Source organism: Plectropomus leopardus, chromosome 19 (genome assembly GCF_026936395.1).
Source record: "Plectropomus leopardus strain MGB_pleo_1.0 chromosome 19, ASM2693639v1, whole genome shotgun sequence".
In the NCBI taxonomy this organism is placed as follows: domain Eukaryota; kingdom Metazoa; phylum Chordata; class Actinopteri; order Perciformes; family Serranidae; genus Plectropomus; species Plectropomus leopardus.
Genome location: NC_142194.1, coordinates 12,694,143 through 12,713,799, shown reverse-complemented (window position 1 = coordinate 12,713,799; position 19,657 = coordinate 12,694,143). Strand labels below are relative to the sequence as shown.

Below are 19,657 nucleotides of genomic sequence, written 5' to 3'. Positions count from 1 at the left end.
CGGTCCTCAAAAGGATGGAAGAAGCCCCGAAGCAGGTTCCAGTAGTCAGACTGCTCTGAGTGTTCAGACACTTTGAGTTGTGACAGAAAGAAACTGCATCTCTGTTTTTCTGTAAGAAAAAGATTCACGAATTGAAACCCAACATTACAAGCTGTGAAACAGTACAAAAAGTGCCCTGTATAAAGAACATTTCTATTCACTCACCTGTGAACAAATAAAATGTGTTGTTTACAAACTTGACATATGCAGGAGTCACATGCGGTCCATTCAGGAGGGACCAACAACCCACTTTTGGACCAGAACCCAGCAGTTGGGAACCCTTGGTCTACTGTTACTGCTACATATAAGTCTGGACAGACATGGAGGTAAACTGTAACAGCAACTTGACTGGTTTGTGGAGGCATACTACCATGAGGAGGCTTATGTTAATGTCTGGTCTGATAAATGGAAATGATCTGAAGTGTTTTTCTATGTGTTAATAGACAAATATTTTATGGTGTGTGTGATCTACGTGCATAGCTAATCAAATGTACTAGTAAAATAATAGCTCATAAGATACAGTCACCGGAATTTATATTGGAATAAAAATGAACAATTTCTCAGATAAATAAACAATACAAAAAATCAAAGTAATTACTTGCAGAAAAAAGGTTTCTGATAGAGCAGCAAAAGGAAAAAGCTTTCCACAGCTGGTATAGGTAAAATTATAATTTTAAAATGTGTGACAATACCACATAGAGGCTAAAACCTGATATTGAGATTATCATATTTTATGGTCCTTTTTGCACTTGATCAAATGCTACTATTCAAATCGCCTGACAGGGACTCCTTGCTTCCATGTGTGTTATCAGGCTGCCTGTTCATTTTCATAAGGTCATATGACACACTTACTACTGAATTACATCTAGGTGCTCATCCTGTGTGTCTTCACTCTCAGACTAGGAAGAGCTGCTGCTTTCTTTCTGCCTGTGTTCATTTATCTTTTAATTACAGTACAAACAATTCTTCATAATGTGCCCGTGTTGCAGCATCAAATGTTGCTTCGTTGGCTTCAATTTGCTGTTTTTGGTAAGTAATTTGGGTAATTCTGCTTATGAATGAAACTCTTGGGAACAGTGATGATAATGTTGTAAAATAATAATGGGCTACATAAAGTGTGATTTTAAAAAAGTACTGGTTGAGGAGACCAGGATTGGGGTTATTCTCCAGCCTTTTGAAGGACACAGACATGAGAATGTAACATAAAAATGTTTGCTTTTTTTTCACTTGCACTTGTCCATGTTAAAACATCTGAAAGTCAGATTTTTTTTTTTTTTTGGTGAAGGTGACGTGTGATTAATTAATAATGATTGAAATTAAGAGTGGTTGTAAAATTAAGAGTTGTAACTATAACTGTAATTAGATATATTAAAACTTTTTTTAAAAAATAAAACAATGTTAACAATTGTTTTTTATTATTTTGAATGGTCAATGGCAAAAGTAATTAGACATATCAATTGATGAATTACTTAAAAATGTTGTTTTGTTTCAAAAATGGGCAGATATTAGGTTGTTTTTCATCTTTTCTGGTTTCTGTTTAAATTAAAGCTTAAAATTGTTTCTGTTCATAGCTACTTTTTCATTTTTGTAACTGTAGCATTTAGTGCTATTTTATATTTGCTATTTAAAGCATGATGCATTAATGTCCAATTGTTAAATTTATTTTTTAGGCTTCTGGGGTTGCTCTCATTGTTATCGGAGTACAGCAGCACTCGACTTACAAACAGATGGGTGCCTTTGCAGGGAAGAGCCTGTCTCAAATCTCTGTAGTCCTGGTTGCAGTGGGTGTCACCATATCCCTGGTCTCAATCTTGGGTCACTTGGGGGCATTCTTTAACCATTATAATATGATGGCCTGTGTGAGTATAATAATGCTCCATAATGAGTTAAATGTCTCTGAAGAGATGATTTACCAGAGGTATTTCAACACGTCACTGGAAGTTTATTTTTAACTTTCTTTGCTTTTTTAAGAGATATGGGACATGACTGACCTCTCACACTTCTCTCTCTGTTTCTCTATGAACTAGTTTATCTGTATCCTGATCATCATTATCATTCTGGAGGTACTCACAGGGGCCGCCTTTTACATATTACGCAAAAGGGTGAGACATTTAAATCCTGAGTTTAATGCCAAAACATAATGTGTCTCAGGGCATAGAAAACGTGGTTTGACATTACCATGGATGGATGACTGAAAGAGCCAGCCGGGCACAGACTGAGGGGCCGCTAGTGTCAGCCCCCACCCCCACCTGGCCTTAGACTGCAACATGTCACAGAAATTAACTCAAAACAACCACAAAGAGACAAAAATTACCAAGAGATAGAAATAAACTGCAAAAAAAACAGACAAAATGACAATGAAAATGATAAAAACAACAACAAAGAAACACAAAATGACAACAAAGTGACACAAAATGACTAGAAAGAGAAATGAAATAAAAAAAAGCATAACTACATAGAGACCTAAATGCTCAAATGTAGGAGAGGTAGTGGGGCCTTTTGCATATCTGTGCCCAGAGGGCCATTTTCTCATAATCCGCCCATTGCCTTTACAATAGGTAAAGCTCTTGTGCCACCTATATAAAACTTTTAAATCTTTTTTATTATCTCTGCAGACTCTCATCCTACAGGTGAAGAATGCTATCGACTATGACGGAAAAGCACGAAAAGTGATTCAAGAATACAGCCCGGAGAAGAGACATGCCATCAACAGAGTTCAGGAAATGGTGACATGCTGAGATTTATGTTTTTTGGGCGTTTGATAGATTAATTAAATCAAGAGCCAAAAAATCCTGCAAGCTGTAAGACCCTTTGAGCCCCCCTTTATTTTAGTTTATTTTAATTGCACATTTAGATATAAAGAAAAGAAAAACAGAAAAGGTATATAAACATTTTACATGTGCAGGTGAAGTAGAAACCCACAATGGGCTTTTCTGAGGACCTCACCAAAAGAAAAGAATAAAATATACAAACATTTACAAAATACAGCATGATGCAAAGTAAAATATCAATATAAATGCATATCTTCCACCAAATCATCACCACTGAAGAGAAATAAACACAACATCAAATTCAATAGTAATAAGCAAAAACACAGCTATGATCTATACAGTACCAAATCTTTTTTAAATATCAAACTAAATTTGTTTTTGTGTTGGAACAAAGACAAAGAATCTGTTAAAAAGTTCATGTTCCATAATTTGGCTCCACAGTATTTCAAGAAGTACTTTCTGCTAGATGTACGATGCATTGGTAGGTAAACATGTTTTGTTTGTGTAGTTAGATAACAATTAACCTGAGAATTATATATATATATTTAAAAATTATTAAAGTTGTCTGGTAAGTCTGTTTCCATATGCAGCACTTTGAAAAGAAAAAAAATATATATTTGGAGAATATTAATACCATAAATTATCAATACATTAAAGAAAAGAGGAGAAGTTGCAGCATATGACTTGGAACAGCTCTCTGTGCGATGTGATAGGAATTAAAAATCAGTTTGTTTTAATGCGACTAAAGGAATCTGCACCATGTAAAAGGATAATATTTTTAAAAATAACACTCACATGCACTTATGTAGCCTATATTTAATTGCTTTTACAATGCACAATGAATAAAAAGACAAACCCAAAAGCACCGGAGGCAGCCTGAGTGCACTTTTCATGTACTGTGTTGCAGTTCAAATGCTGTGGTGCAGACGGCCCTGATGACTGGGCCAACAGTGTGGGCTGGGGGAACCAAGACGCTGTGCCAGATTCCTGCTGTGTGGTGAAGGGTCAGGGCTGTGGACAAGACAAGGACAAAGTGCACCCAAAGGTCTGCTGGGAAATCTCATTTCAAATTCATATCCATTTCATCTAATTTCTGTGAACAAAGATACAGTATTTTGAGACTGTGGGTTTTTCAGGGTTGTATCCGCGCCATTAAGCTCTTTCTGTTGAGAAGCCTGCTGTGGGTCGGCGCTGTCTGCATTGCTCTTGGAATCACAGAGGTAAATAAACACCTGACATATCAAAATGCCATAAATATATCTGTGTAAAATAAAAATTGATTGACAGTAATTTATTAAGTTTTATCTGCAATTTCCAACAATTTGCATGAGAAAATGTCCATGGCAAATGGTAATGCAGACATTTGAAAAGTAAGTAGAGGATGACATGAATGATAATAAAGCCTATCTCATGCCCCAGGTGAAATCCAGAATTAATTTAAATTTACAGAGAGAGAAAAGAACCTTTTTGACCCATCTTTGAGTTCATTTGCTGCCAGTAACTTGTAACCTTTCTACCTGTTACAGGTTTTTGGAGTGGTAGTGGGGGCTTTCTTTTGTCTGAACATAAGAGGAAAAAATTATGAAAACATGAGCTGATGTGTCATCATGGCGAAGCCGACTTCCCACATCACTGGCATTTTTCTCTTTCTTTGGCTCAAATTTGATTTATTTTATTTGCTCGTCCAGTTTATTCTTTCTAAAATGCAACATAAAGATTAAACATGTCATCAATATGTTTGAAACAACTGGTACCTTATTGCTACCTTCATGCTTGCAGAATGTGACTTACAATTTATCTGACAATCTTTTGTCTATTATGGTCTGTGTCAATACCATTATGACCTGTTATGAGTCTAATATTTAAAATTCATGCTGCAATGAATATTTGGAATAAATGTGTGATACACTCTGGTTGAATGGTTTAATGTGCATTTTTGATAACTGATGTGTGTGACTTGGTGGCATGTGAATCCTTGCTCTGCTAAACACAAAATGACTTCTTAGATTTTCTTATAGGTTCATTGTGTAGGATTAGGGGATATATTAGCGGAAATGGAATATAATATTCCTAACTATGTTATAGAGCCAGCCTAGAGCGAGCCGGTTTTATCTACATACAGAGCACATGCTCCTCAATGAAGTCTGCTATGTTGTTCTGCAGAAGCCCAGAACGGACAAACCAAATACTGGCTCTAGATGGGGTCATTCGCATTTTTCGGCAAATATAATTCTACTACATGCTTGGTACACGGATGAAGTTTCAGTCTGCAACCATATCTGTCACAGTCTTCTCTGCCTCTCTCCTCCTGTTGTGGGATTTTGTCCGCTTACTCCAGCCCCACCTCTCTCTTTACCCGGCCACTCCCCCTCATCAGCATCATTACCTCCACCTGGTATTTAAGCAGCTTCACACTTTTCCAGATCGTCTTCACTTTAATGACTGACCTTCCAGTACTCACTCTCGGACTGTTTTCCTGGTTTCAACTCGGCTCGCTTCTGACCACCTCTCCTCGTCTCTGCCCCAGTAAATCTAATAGCCTTCTGTCTCCGACCCCGAGTTTTGCCTGTGCCCTTCCTGGTTCTAGTCTTCCTGTGGCTGTGCGGTGTTTATGGCTCCATCAAGTGAGATCGCCATTCTTCCTGACATCTTCAGAGCCCCCCGCCGAGCGAAACATCTCTTCTGTGTGCGTGCCTTTGGTGTTTATCGTTCTGATGGTACATCGATTCCCAGCCTGTCCTCATTGTTCCCGCTGCCTGCTCCTACTGGATTTGTCTGCTCCGTTGTCTGCCTGCCTGACACCAACTCTGCTTCCTCCTTGGTCAGCATTTCTTTTCAGACAGGAAAGTTGACCACAATGACAAAGGCTCGGTCAGATCTGTGAACATCTGGAGTTTGGTTCAGACGGGACATCTTTGGTCTACAGTTGACGCTGAGCCATGGGTCATAGCCAGGAATGTTCTCACAATGTTGGCTAACATTGCAATCATGTTTTAAAGAAAACATTTTGATCTAATATTCAAAGAACTTTTAAGGATATTCGTCATGTAAAATAATGTCCCTGTAAGATTAAATGCTATGGTTAATGCTTAGCTAATGCTAAGTAACATTATAACTGCAACATTCTGGGGATGTTTTGGTGAAGAGAAGTGACGGATCACAGAATGCTCTTTTATAAAATGTTCCCACAATGTTACATGAGAACAAAGGAGGAACATTTTCAAAGCAACATTCAGAAAATGTTATTGAGGACTGAGATTGCATTGCACCATTTTTAAATGTAAATTTAATATAATGTGATAACAAAAAAAAACAACTTAATAAAAACATAAAACCTTTTTTCACATTTTTTTGATGATGAAGAATGCTATGGGAACTTGCAGCTGAAAACATTACTAAAACATTGCATTGGTTGAATTGTACCATTCTCTGAACGTTTTTAAAACCAGAAATAGCTAGCTGGGTGTGGGGTGGAATAATTTCAGGTTTGCTGTGAGCTGTAGGCGGTAAATCAGAGTGTGCTTGCACGCAGGTGTGTCTGGGTGTGCCAGCTGACAAAAGGAAGAGTTATATATAGAGTTATATATTTTATACACTAAACAAAGCTTTTAACCTCTTGTGTTGTGGTCGTGTTGCCCCTTGCTGAGACTGGTGTCAATCTGAACCTGAAGGCCCGCTGCAACCTATTGTAGTGGGTGTGTCATAATCAGATGAAAATCAGCAAACTGCACTCGGTGCTTTCATATTCGCCAGCCTGCGGTTCCTTTTTAAAGGATATCAAAAGGAATATAATGGCAGTCTATCAAACACAAGGGAGTTCAATTCACTTAGAATGTTGCTCTTGTATGCTCCTATTTGGTTCCTAATTTACTTGGTTTGTGTTCAAACACGTGCATCACCTGTGAAGGATATATTTGAATTAAAAAGATTATTAATTTACCACACTACTAGGAATAATCAGGCCATGATTAAACTTAAAAAGGAAAATGGAAAAAGCTCATTTAAAATGCGAGATTATTGCTTGAAAATGTAAAGTGACAAAAAAAAGGTAAATTTAAAATGCAAAAGCTTGACTGGAAATCCTCAAACAAAAATTTTAAATTGTGAAGATGACATTAAATATGACAATGGAGATATGAAAAGCAAAACATCAGAAATCAGAAATACATCATTGATCTGCAGTGGGAAATTGTGGTTCTTTACAGTCACTCTGAGACCAGCACCACAACATGTAAATATTAAAACCATAATATACTGAGTATGTAAGTGTGTAAAAATATATAATGTAAAAAAAAAAAAAAATAGTAATAGACACTTTACACTAACATGTGAATATAATATGGATAATGTACTGAGTGTGTAAAGTGTGTAAAATATAAAACTGCCCTATGTTACAGTACAATTTATAGAATTAGCTGGTTCAAATATTGAATAATAAGTTCAAATATGAAAATATAAATGTGAGTAATGCGTCAGTAAACAACAAATATTCATAACTAAATATTAAAATTGATACAATATGTATAATAAAACAAGAAACTTAAAATGGGAAATGGAAATGCTTAAATGGAAAAACTAAAATTATTTGCTTTTTCAATTTTATCTTTCACCATTTTCCAACTTAACGATTTAAAATACATTTCCCAGAAACCCTCCAAAGGAAATGCGTCCGTTCGCTAAATCGGTCCGGCTGTACCAAATCCGCAATAGCATGAAAAGTAACGTGTGCGCCAGCAGCACGGAAAACTGACTGAAAAACAAGTTTATCAGCAGCACTGAAACTAAATTAAAAGGTAAATAAGTTATTTTTATTGGCAATACTATTTTTAACCACCAGTCCTTGTATCTACTGTGTAAATTATAAGCTACGCTAACAGTGTGAGTGTAGCATTTAGCCTGTCAACATACAGTTCAATGGACTCCAAGTTAACTGAATACTGTGGTAAAATTCAACTGTGAATTAAGCAAGAGTAAACTGTACTGCTTTAATGTGTTTGGCACCGCAAGTAAAATATATATAGTGGTAGCTAAGTGTTAGTACTACAGTGGTACTCATTTTTGTGGAAACATTAAGTTTTCTTCTCTATATGGTTTCTCACGTTTATTTGTCAAGCAGCATGTCTGAGGCTTTAATCCAGAGAATAAAGGAGCTGGAGGCAGACCTGGAGGCCCTCAAGTCCCAGCTGAAGGAGAGAAGTGAAGCTGAAATTGACATGGACAATATTTACAACTCACCTCCTCATGGAAACACAGACTGCAGATCTGATGGCGGCACCAGCAGCAGTAAAAAGGGTAAGAAAGCAGCCAAAGCGCGTCCTTTTGACTTCTCTGCCCACCCTCGGCGCCATGTGGCTCTCCGGCTGGCTTACCTGGGATGGTCCTACCAGGGGTTTGCAGTTCAGGAGAACACAGACAACACTGTGGAGGCCAGACTCTTTGAAGCTTTGCTGAAAACGCGGCTGATCCAGGACCGACAGAGCTCCAACTACCATCGGTGTGGTCGCACAGATAAAGGAGTTAGTGCCTTTTCCCAGGTGAGTTCACCAAGACTCAAAGTCTCTGTATAGAGAGACTTAACATTTTGAAACCTAGAGCAACATCAGTTTTCTTGTGCAGCACATGTTTAAACCTTTGCAAATTGGTACTTTTTCAAAAATACACGGAAAAAGCAAGGAGCAGCGTGGTTAGAAATGCTCCACAAATTGCAATAAATTGTTAGATTGAGAAGATTACTTTCAAAAGGCTAGGGAAAAATGTCTAGGGAGCAAGAGAAAAATCTAGTTAAAATATAGATTTACAGCAATTTATCATTATTACATATTTAAAGTGATGTCACAGAATTATTGTGATTTTTAAGCAGAGTCGTTTCCCTTTTTTATTATTGTTTTAAAATTATTTTAGGTGATTTTCTTGTACTTTTTAATAATTTCTTGATCGTTTTGGGGTTATTTATCTCTTGTCCCTCCCTAAAGCAAAATCAACAAAAATGAGCTGCGTTCAGACGCCTTTTAGAAGCATTTAAACCTCTGAAACCTAAGAAAATTATTCTCATTTGTTTTGAAAACATGGCAGAAAAGGTGATGAGCCACTTTGAAAGAAATGTCCTGAAAATTAAAAATTAAAAAAAAAAACAAAACAGAAAATTATCGGGGGGGGTTATTACATATGAAAAAATAGGGAAAATTGTAAGAAATTATTATTATTATTATTAGAAAGTATTTTTTTTAAAAAAACTTTTTTGTTATTTTCAGGTAATTTTCTTGTTATGTTTTGTTTTTGCAAATTTATTGCTAATTTTTTGGGCCATTTCTTCTCTTTTGTTATTGCTGTCTCTCCCCATACTTTTGAAAGAAATCAAGCACTGATTGCTCATGTTTATAGGATGTTTATAGGGTTTAACTATATAAACCAATAATGTGACAATATACCAGTAAGCCGACTGGTTCAGGGCCTGCAAATATAAACGCTGTCTCGTCTCCACAGGTCATAACCATCGATTTGCGCTCCACACAGTTTTGTGGAGGTCTGGGCGTCACACTCCCTGAACATGTTGACGTTGGCTCCAGGAATAAATCTGCCGCCTCTGAGCTTCCATATGTGAAGATGCTGAACAGAGTCCTGCCCCAGGACATCAGGATCTTGGACTGGGCACCAGTAGCCGAGGGTTTCAGTGCACGCTTTGACTGTCAATCTCGTACGTACCGGTACTACTTTCCCCGCGGCTGCTTGGATGTCGCATTGATGGCGGATGCTGCAAAAAGGTTGGTGAAGAAAGACTTAACGCTGACGCCCCAAGAAGTCACAGTTCTGATTTGAAGACCTCTTAACACCCAACAGATACGAGGGAACGCACGACTTTCGCAACTTGTGCAAAATGGATGTGGGAAACGGAGTCCTGCAGTTTGAGAGGACCATCCTGTCGGCATCAGTGAAGCCCGTGCAGCCGCAGCACATCTCCAGTACAAACCAGTATGACCTCTTCATGTTTGAGATTAAAGGACTGGCCTTCCTTTACCACCAGGTATCAAGTAACACTCACTCAGGAGTTTTTTTTCTCCACAGTTTTATACAGCTCTGCTTAACGATAAATAATATTAATGTCAAGCTGTCTCTGTTTCCTCTCGTGTGTTGCTGCAGGTACGATGCATGATGGCGCTGCTTCTCCTGATAGGACAGAAACTGGAAGCCCCGGAGATCATTAATCAGCTCCTGGATGTTCAGAGTAACCCCAGGAAGCCTCAGTACAGGTGAAAAGAAAAGTTTTCAGATTCCAGTTCAAATTACTGATCAAAACCCACCTGTCAAGACTGCTTTTAACGTCTAATTAATGAATATGAATATTGTACAGTGTGAATTTTATTATGTGTTTTAAAGTGTTGTTTTATGATTTTTTTTTGTACTTCTGTAAAGTGATTCTTGATAGGCGCTCTATAAATAAAATGTATTATTACTATTATCCTACACAAGTATAAATAATAAATCTCCTGGGAAAACTAAGACAATAATAGGAAAACATATATTTTTATATGTATTTTATGATCTTTTTTGACTTCTGTCAAATGTCTGTGTTCCTTGAAAAGAGCTCTATAAATAAAATGTATGATTATTATTATTATTATTATCATTATTATTATTATCATATTACAACTACAGTTACATCTGAATGACGAATATTTCTCTTCTCGTCTCCAGCATGGCAGTAGATTACCCGCTGGTGCTGTACGACTGCCACTTTGAGGGTTTGAGCTGGAGACAGGAGCCTGAAGAGGTGAACCTCGTCCTGTCTGTGCTCCAACAACACTGGACCCAGAGTGCAGTCAAGACCCACGTCCTCCTCGGGATGATCCAGGGTTTGGAGGCCGTAGGTGAGATGTTCAAATAAATGAACAGACCTTAACAAACTACACATTTTGAGTTTTAGCTCGTTAGACTTCATAATAAACGTTATCATAATAAGAGGGATTTTGAAACAGAGCTCTGCAGGACTGGACTGTGATCAGGGTACCTGCGGATCCTTAAAAAGTCTTAAAAGGCATTGAATAATCAATCTAACAATAAGGCCTTAATTAGTCTTGTTTATGTTTTCAAGTATTTTTTCACAAGACATAAAAGGAACGCTGTTAGGGTCTTTTTTTTTCTGGCATCACGTTGTTAAATCTCAAAATAATAGGTAACTTTAAAAAGAAAAAAGACAGATTTACAGAAAACAACTTGTATTGCTGTAACTCAAAAGTCATGTTTTATACTAAAGTGAATATTGTGACTTTTCTTTTTCATTTTCCCCCCAGTTTTGGTTATAGTGAAATCAGAAAATGCGTTAAAAAGTCTTAAATTCCAGTTGCTGTAAACTGTAGGAACGCTTGTGATCATTGTTTCGGAATCGAACATTAGCTCGGGCCAGTATCCACACATTCACAACAGCTGAAATATATTTTCTTTTTTCTGTTTATGCGTATAATATGCCTTTTTATATGGTTTTATTAATATACACAAAAAACTGCTTTATATAATTAAAGCTGAATTAATTTGCTGCAGTAATTTGCAGGAACGGATTGAATGTTAGATTTCACAGTGAATAATAGTTTTAGACCAGCATGACTGACACATTGCTCTGACTCAACAACACTAAGTAGTAGTGCTGCAGTGTTGTGTTCTTGTGTCGCACTGTTATAACACCTCCAGAGCATAAGTCAAAATCAGCTTTATTGTCAATTCTGCCACGTATGTTAGGAATTGAAAATACATTTCTCTCAATGTCCACGGTGCAAAAAGAAGTACAAAGAGAATATAAAGACTAAAATATATGTACACAGAATTAAATTATAAGACATTAGAAAAATATTACATTATATAAACATACATGTGTTGATTTCAAAAGAAAGTAGCATTTTTTTTTTACAAAATTAGATATAAATTGATGCTGAAAAAGCACAAATTAGCGCATCAAGCTCAAATTTTTCTGGCACAGGACCCACATTTTATTTGCGTCTCCACTTCTCTCCAGGGGGAGTGTCGTCAGATCGTTGCTGGCTAGTGGAAGGCAGCAGGCAGAGAAACTACCGGCCGCTGCTGGAGCGTCCATGCTGCGAGAGCCTGGAGTCCAGGATAAAGCATTTTGTGAAAAGAGGCAGGCTGGAGCGGGAGGAAGGGGAGAACGGAGGTGAAACGGTTCACCGAGGGAAAAAATCCAAACACTCCCACAATGCTCCAAATCTGCCTGTTTCTTCAGAGATGTCACAACACAGTCCTGATCAAAAAGCAGATGACTGATGTTTTCTCAAGGGAGAATGGAGAGAAAGTTATTTTGTAGGAATTTTTGTTTTGGAGAAAACACATTTTATTTCAGGCAACAAAACAGTGATTTATTATTTTTTTTATTCCATAAAAACAATGTATGTGCATTCTCATTCTCAAATCTCTGATCTGCTTTGAAATAAATACGTTTTTGTGAAGGTGCCTGTCTTTTGAGTTTGATTTTCAACACAGTTGAAGCACCTGAACTGAATTAGCCAAGCGGAACTAATGTGAGAGAAGTCATCGGAATGTTTTTGAGGTGGCGCTTGTTAAGCTAAGAAGCTAAGTCGTTAGCAATCAGTTAAGTAACGTTACAATTTATAGTTACAAACAGCAATATCCAGCAATTTGGCTGTCTCCAACCTTTTCACCTGACTATACACTTTACAAGACGGAGTGAAAATGGCTACAGCTTCATTTTATCGCATATTTATGTTCGCTCTGACCTGAACATACTTGTGCTAACGTTAGCTTGTTAGCAATCTTGGTTGTTTACTGCACCGGCCCCAAAACTGAGGCTCTGCACGGACCCCCACTCTCAATCCAGCTGATTTAAGGAGTATCACACGCTTAAGAGGTAAAATTAAAAAAAATACCAGGAGTATTTGCGCATATCAGCATCAACATAAGTTGTAAACAGTCGTTTTCTCTTAGCCTCCAGCGTTTAGAGGCTGTGATGTCTCTGAACTGGGTTTATTTTGGTGTTTATTTAAAAACAGTGTTATTTTATTGCATTCCTGTCTACAAATGTCATTGTAGTGATGTTTTGCATCTTTAGTGATACTTTTAATTTGTTTATAATTCTACATTATTGTTAAATGTTTGTTGTTCAGCTTTGTTGACCTTGTTTTTAGCTGCTGTGTTTTCATGCTGAATAAGTGCATCGAGAGTAAGGGACTGTTGGGTATTTATGAGAGGGGAGGTGGTGTTGCAAGTTATCTTTTAACCCTTTGAAACCTGAGCAAAATTGGCTTGAATTCTTTCAAAAATCATGGGAAGAAAGAAAAGATCAACAAATGAAATGGCCCAAAAATTAGAAAGAAATGTGGTTTTTTTTGTGTGTTTTTTTTTAAAAAGGCAATTATCTGAAAATATTCAGCAAAGAAGAAAAGTGAACATAATAATAATAAGAAGAAAACGACCTTAAGAAAGTTCTACAAATATAAATGATTAGAATGCATTCAGATTTTATTTTCTGTAACATCCCTATTTTTTTTTTTGATAGTATTCAATATTCCCCCAAAGATAATTTTGTTGTCATTTTCTTGTCTTTTTTTACTATTTTTATTTCATTTTATTTATTTCTTTTGTTTTTTAAAAAAAAAATGTAGGAAGTCTTTAAACGGGGTGGGAGATGCTTTTTGGTTTGGCTTATCAGAGGGACATTTAACTTAAAATAGTCATCTTTTGTATTTAGTTTAAATACTTTCCCAACTTTAAAACCTGTTAGTGGATTTGAAAAACGTTTTTCTTTTAAAAATCTCCAAAAAATCACACAATTTATCGTTATCACAATCTGTGAAATATGGTTTACGGTGAAAGAAGGGTTGTGTATTTTCCTCCAGTCACTCAGGAAGGCTCCATGATAAATATTTGTAGGGAGGGTCATGATACAAAAAAAAAGCTCAAAGTCACACCCAAGCCACCGTGTACTCTGCTAAATAAAGTATTGTCCCTTGCAAAAACCAGTGTCAAATTCCTTGTATGTGTACACATATACTTGACCTGTAAAGCTGATTCTGATTCGAAATAATTATAAAGCTGTCAAACCAGCCCAAGATAACCTGTTAGCCAAGTGGCACTTATGATTGTAGTTCAGCACCTCCACACCAGGGGGCGTGTTGTTTAACCTCATGACAGTCAATATTTAATCATTTCAACAAGCAAAAACACCAGAAATTTAATCTGAAAAATATCTGGCTCTGTTATGACCTCTAGAGTAGGTATTTGTAAGTTTAAGATTGTAAGTAGTACCTATGGACACAATTGTGTGTTGATATATACATAATTTGACATATGCAGTTAATGTATTTATTTCCTTTTGTGTATTTTTACTTGTGGTGAAAAGTTCTCTAACATTTTTAAGTGTCGTTTTTTTTTTCACATTGCTCTTAATTACAAACAAATCAAGCATAAGCCCATCTAGAAGTTGTTTTTTTTTTTATATGTTCTGCTATTTCTATTTATTTCTATGAATATTGCATCAGAGATGAGTTTTCCCAATACCTTATGAATACTTTGAATACAATTCTGTTATATGGATAAGAAATAAGAATTCAGCACACCAACTTCTTTTCAGTACACATCTTTCCAGTGCAGCTATTCTCATAATATTTACACCATTCACTGATTTTGATTAAACAAAACTGTTTAGCAGAGAGTGGAGGCTATGTGAATATGGCTCGTGTTCAGGTCTTCACCATGCCCTTATCCTGTGAGATTTTCATTTATATCTTAAAAAAATAATCCAAACTCTTAGAATATCAATTTCATTTTGTTTTCTTCACAGAAGTAGCCTACTGACCAACAACACATGGCCCAAAACAGTAATAAAGTAGACAAAAGTTACAAGAAAACACCTGAAAATAAGCAAAAAAGTAAAGTAAAAACCACATGAGAAAATAACCTGAAAAAAAGTGCAGAAAATTAAAGAAATATTTGTCTAGGGTTTTTTTGTGTGTTACATGATTTATATTTACATTTTCTGTAGATTTTTTTTAAAACATTTCCAATAATTGCCCCCTGCCCTTTTTTATTTTAGGGTCACATTTTACTTTTTTTTTTTTTTTTTTTCTTTGCAATTAGTGGGACATTTCTTGCGAAGTTGGTCATTTTCGCCAATGTTTTTAAAATAAATTAAACCAACATGCTCAGGTTTCAAGGGTTTAAATAGCTTGTGAGAGGCGTCTGATCGAGCACAAGAAAACTGATGTTGAACCACGTTTCAAAGGTTTTAAAATCAGCTTTGGCGTTTGGGAACCATTCCTCTAAAGAGTGGCAGTAATACTTTACTGCTTGAATACATCTTTGTGTGTCTTTATTTTAAGATGTTCCTGGTGGGGCTGACGGGAGGTATCGCCTCAGGGAAAAGCACAGTGTCTTCAATGCTGCGGGAGCTTGGCTGCCCCATTATCGATGCCGATGTTGTGGCCAGAAAAGGTAAGTGAACATCTCTCCCCTGCAAACTACTAAGATTGAAAAAGTATAAGTTTTAGTTAAAGCTGTCAAAAACTGTCATGGAGCTGAACTCAGATGTGGGATTCACCTATATGTCGTAAATCACAGACTGTGAGTTCTCGTTATACTGAAATGGACGTATAGAGTTTGGGCCTGTAGGAGGTTCATTAGGACCAGCGCTCGCAGAGAGTGCATGAATCATGACGGCTGTCTCTGCTGACTGCAGGGATAATGTTGTAGTTACGTGGTGAAGACATAAAGGTCACAGAAGTAGGTGAGGAGAGCACAGCTGTGTGTGGGAGAAAAAAGAAGGCATTCGGATAAAGATTTAATTGCACTCAAGTGGTTGATTAGTCCGTTTAAAGAGTAATTTCAATATTTTCTTCCCTCCTTTTTATTTTTTGCTGGTGTGCGATTTTCGAACATCTCACACAGCTGTTGTCTTTTCCTAAATACTGCATTATCGACCAGAAATCAATATTCAAAAAGTCTTTTTTTAAAACATTTTCTACATTTGTTTGGGATATTTGTTGGTAGTATTTAGTGCTTTGCTAAACATAAGTAATGCTGATTTATTCTACTAAATTTTTGCTTTATGTGGATTTATTTTTTATTATTATTATCATTATTGTTATGTTAAACATAAGTAATGTTGATTTATTCTACTAAATTTTTGCTTTATGTAGATTCGTTTTTTGATATTTTTTATTATTATTATAATTATTATTAATGTTAAACATATGTAATGCTGATTTATTCTACTAAAACTTTGCTTTATGTAGATTAGTTTTTTGATAATTTTTTATTGTTATTATCATTATTATTATTATTATGTTAAACATAAGTAATGCTGTTTTATTATTCTAGATGTTTGCTTTATTTAAATTCATTTTTTGATAATGTTTCTTTTGCTATGTATTTGTTTGGTTTTATTATTATTATTATTATTATTTATAGTTTTGCTTAATTAGTATTTTCTTACTGCTTACTAGTTTTTTGGGCGAAATAAATACAAAAGAACAGCAAAAACTTTGAATTGACATCAGACTTCTTTTTCCTACCTACATGTTTATGGTGCGTCAGTGGCCCTTTGATTATTTGAATTAAATTTTGCCGACAGATGGCCACTACAACGTTGTTGTTTTGTCAATTTAAACAATGAAACCAAATGTTACTGCCGCCTCTTGACAACAGTTGTGGAGCCGCACACTCCCGCCTATTCCCGCATCGTCTACCACTTCGGGCCAGAGATCCTGCTCGAGAACGGTGAGATCGACAGGCAGAAGCTGGGCCAGCTCATCTTTGCCAACGAAGAAAAGAGGAAGCTGCTGAACTCCATCACCCACCCAGAGATCCACAGAGCAATGCTCAAAGAGATCCTGTTCTACTTTCTCAGAGGTGAGGGAGGAGCTGAGTTTGGCTCAGATTTCGGTTAACAGAGAAACGGAGGATCATTCACTGAAAGTGAGCCAAAGCTGTTTTGCTGTGCAGCAGTAGGAGTTCAGGCTTTTTCTTACAAAGCTGTATGCAGTGCTCTCTGTGAGCCAGATTGGGAGATATTTAAGAATATTCCCAACATTTTAAGAGATAGAAGGTGACTGAGAAGAAAGTCGTGAATAGTGGCTGCACACAGAACTTTTGCTGTAAACTTTTAAAACCTTAAAGAAATACTTCACCGCAGAAAATGAGCGTTTGTATATTGATTTCTCGCCCCATGTTGCATTGAATTGATGAAAAAAAAGCTTCATTTTCATTTTCATTTTAACTCTCCAAACACAGGAGCTTTTGTTCTACAGCCGCCTCGATCAGTTAGTTTGTTTTTTCTTATTATGGGACTTATGGTTTGAAGGGTTAGTTCAGATTCACCAAAGTCACATAATAACTCAAACAAACGACCAATTAAGGCAGTAGTATCCAGCGTCTCTCATTTTCTGCGCGGTAAGATTGATGTTTTTGTTAACAGAGTGTGGCTTTGAAGAGAGCGCGGGCTGTTAGTTTGGGAAGTACTGAGCATACGAGTGGATAAATGAGACTTGGATTATACTGCACACGTTGTATGAGAGTTTGTAAATAAATGCTTTACACAGTTTTGCTGTTGTTAAAGGTGGACCCCTATGACTTCAATTCATTCGCTGTTATTGGATTCTTCGTTTGCAATGGAGGCATGCAAAACATGATAAATTCAGCGTAATAAATTGTGTGTAATCGTTATACAAATGGTCATTTTACGGATGAAGTATTTCTTTAACTTTAAAACAAAATACTGCACCTGCCATGACTTCCACTTGCTACATCAATTCGTCAGCAACTCCAGATGTCTCACACACCTTCAAATAAACCTCTCATTTACAACTTGATTTTGTTAAAAACTAATTAATTAATTGTGTTACTGGTATTTTCACTGTAAATTTTCACAATGTAAATGTAAATTTGTCTCCTTAGGGTACCGCTACGTGGTGCTGGATGTCCCCCTTCTCTTTGAAACCAGACGTCTGACTCAGTTTCTAAACCACACTGTAGTAGTTTACTGGTAAGACCACTCACTTTTCCCCCCGATTTTCCCTGTCACTTCAGAGTTTAACTTTTTGACTGTTTATTTACAAGTTTCATATATTCAATCATTAAATATTTGAAAGTTTGTTTTTGACATAAACTGGCCATTAGGCCCAGTTTTGTGGGTTATTGGTTACCTCTTTCCAGCCCTCCGTGTCTCATTAGCATGACTCACTGCCTCTGGATTTTTTAACAAGGCACCGCGGCTGCACCATAAATAACCTCCATTGTCTGTTCCTTTTCAGTGACCCTGCCACTCAGCTTTTGCGCCTAATGCAGAGGGACGGCCTGACCCAGGAGCAGGCCGAGCAGCGCGTGGCCGCACAAATGCCGCTCAACGAAAAGCGCGGCTTGGCCAATCACGTTATCGAGAACTCGGGCAGCCGCGAGGACACCCACCGGCAGGTCCTGCGATTGCACACAAAGCTGGAGGACTCCATGGACTTCCTCCTAGTGAGGGTCATTGCCATCGCTGCCACTACCAGCCTGGGTGGGATCCTGCTGTACGCAGCCAAGATACTTTTGTCCTAACAGAGGACGGATGAGGAGGAAGACAGAGTTTGGTCCAGGATGCGGTCAGGTATGAGGGTGTGAGTAGAAGCAGGCGAAGGCACGTCGGGAGGTCCCGATGCAATTTACTGTGAGATTAGTTTCACAGCACCCACCTCTACAGTTCAGCGGTGTGACGTGCTCTGTTTGCAGTTAACACTGACTTACGTTATTGACACAACATGCACTGACAAATGTAATTGGTGTGAAGGGTTTAAATGTGCAATTTCAGTTGGTTTTACTTGTTAAAAGACGTTAAAAACATTAAGGTGATTCCGTAAAGATTGCGTTGCTCTACAAGCTTCCCGATGCTCTCAACAGTGAATCAGTTTGGGATCTAAAAGCTGGTTAAACTTTTATTTTTTGCACAGCTGTCAACTCATAACTAACATCAGTTTTAAAAAAAAAGTAAAAACTGATCATGTAGAAACTGAGAGATTTTATTAATTTGCTTACACCTTCTACAAAGATATCCAAATTAGAAATTTTGGGTGATAGCGGTGATGAAAACACCAGACCCTTGAGCGAGCAACGGAAGAAGTAAACGTCTGTACATTCTTGACAACGTTAGATGTGCAGAAGTCACTATGGTTTCTATTTTATTTTCACTTATTTGCAGTTTAAAACTTCAACTTTTAGTACAAAACACCACATGTATCCTCAGTGATGAATATATTTAAATAAGATAGAATATTCATCATAGAAAATGTAATAAAATGCCCCAAAATGAATGATGTGAGGCTCACAGAAAATGTAATGATTGTATACTAACGACCTGTATAATGAAGATAGGTGACAGAATGTATTTGACAATCCATTTTTAATGGGAACAGACAGAGTGAATTTACATGAATTAACAGACTTTATATATGTCACTGTATTTTCTTACACTTGAAGCTGCCCTCTGTAAATACTGTGGTTTTTGTTTTTCTGTGCACATCCACTTGTAACTAAAACACATTTGTAACATTAGCCGCTTAACTGAAACATAAATGATCAAACACTACTGTTTTAAAGTAACAGCTGTTGGATTGTGTTTCTTTCTTTTTAAAAAAAAAAAACTTTTAAAAAAACATTTTAGTTTTAGTGCCCTTCTTCCTGAAAATATATTATATAATAATCTGTTTTCAAAATCATCTAATCTAGGGGGACAGTTTCTCTGAGCTCATTCTAATCTGGGTTCAATACATATTTGCACCAGCAGGATTTTCAACATTACAACTAATTTAGAAGCTATTTGTGGCCAAATATGCAACTTAAGTGTGATTTGGGAA

General features: G+C 36.8%; 3 protein-coding genes across 3 annotated transcripts; all 3 read left to right on the top strand.

The window, feature by feature from the left end:
• The first annotated feature begins 945 nt into the window (after positions 1-945).
• On the top strand, positions 946-4,717 carry LOC121958448 (CD63 antigen-like). Its single transcript, XM_042507372.2, has 7 exons — positions 946-1,068; positions 1,710-1,898; positions 2,067-2,141; positions 2,655-2,765; positions 3,718-3,855; positions 3,947-4,030; positions 4,337-4,717. Exons 1-7 carry the CDS (start codon positions 1,012-1,014, stop codon positions 4,406-4,408), a joined length of 726 nt encoding a protein of 241 aa, XP_042363306.2. The 5' UTR covers positions 946-1,011; the 3' UTR covers positions 4,409-4,717.
• Positions 4,718-7,468: 2,751 nt separating this feature from the next.
• pus3 (pseudouridylate synthase 3) lies at positions 7,469-12,262 on the top strand. Its single transcript, XM_042508080.2, has 7 exons — positions 7,469-7,603; positions 7,927-8,344; positions 9,294-9,571; positions 9,648-9,831; positions 9,948-10,057; positions 10,503-10,675; positions 11,815-12,262. Exons 2-7 carry the CDS (start codon positions 7,928-7,930, stop codon positions 12,078-12,080), a joined length of 1,428 nt encoding a protein of 475 aa, XP_042364014.2. The 5' UTR covers positions 7,469-7,603; position 7,927; the 3' UTR covers positions 12,081-12,262.
• Positions 12,263-12,362: 100 nt separating this feature from the next.
• Positions 12,363-19,403, top strand: dcakd (dephospho-CoA kinase domain containing). Its single transcript, XM_042508100.2, has 5 exons — positions 12,363-12,681; positions 15,152-15,263; positions 16,476-16,679; positions 17,724-17,811; positions 18,080-19,403. The coding sequence occupies exons 2-5, from the start codon at positions 15,152-15,154 to the stop codon at positions 18,363-18,365; spliced, it is 690 nt and encodes a 229-aa protein (XP_042364034.1). The 5' UTR covers positions 12,363-12,681; the 3' UTR covers positions 18,366-19,403.
• The last annotated feature ends 254 nt before the right edge of the window (positions 19,404-19,657 follow it).

Coding starts and splice junctions, on each gene's coding strand:
- LOC121958448 (XM_042507372.2), top strand. CDS start 1,012: ATGTGCCCGTGTTGCAGCATCAAATGTTGCTTCGTTGGCTTCAATTTG. Junction 1,899..2,066: donor ATTATAATATGATGGCCTGT/GTGAGTATAATA, acceptor TCTATGAACTAG/TTTATCTGTATCCTGATCAT. Junction 4,031..4,336: donor TTGCTCTTGGAATCACAGAG/GTAAATAAACAC, acceptor TACCTGTTACAG/GTTTTTGGAGTGGTAGTGGG.
- pus3 (XM_042508080.2), top strand. CDS start 7,928: ATGTCTGAGGCTTTAATCCAGAGAATAAAGGAGCTGGAGGCAGACCTG. Junction 9,832..9,947: donor TGGCCTTCCTTTACCACCAG/GTATCAAGTAAC, acceptor GTGTTGCTGCAG/GTACGATGCATGATGGCGCT. Junction 10,676..11,814: donor CCAGGGTTTGGAGGCCGTAG/GTGAGATGTTCA, acceptor ACTTCTCTCCAG/GGGGAGTGTCGTCAGATCGT.
- dcakd (XM_042508100.2), top strand. CDS start 15,152: ATGTTCCTGGTGGGGCTGACGGGAGGTATCGCCTCAGGGAAAAGCACA. Junction 16,680..17,723: donor CCTGTTCTACTTTCTCAGAG/GTGAGGGAGGAG, acceptor TTGTCTCCTTAG/GGTACCGCTACGTGGTGCTG. Junction 17,812..18,079: donor CACACTGTAGTAGTTTACTG/GTAAGACCACTC, acceptor GTTCCTTTTCAG/TGACCCTGCCACTCAGCTTT.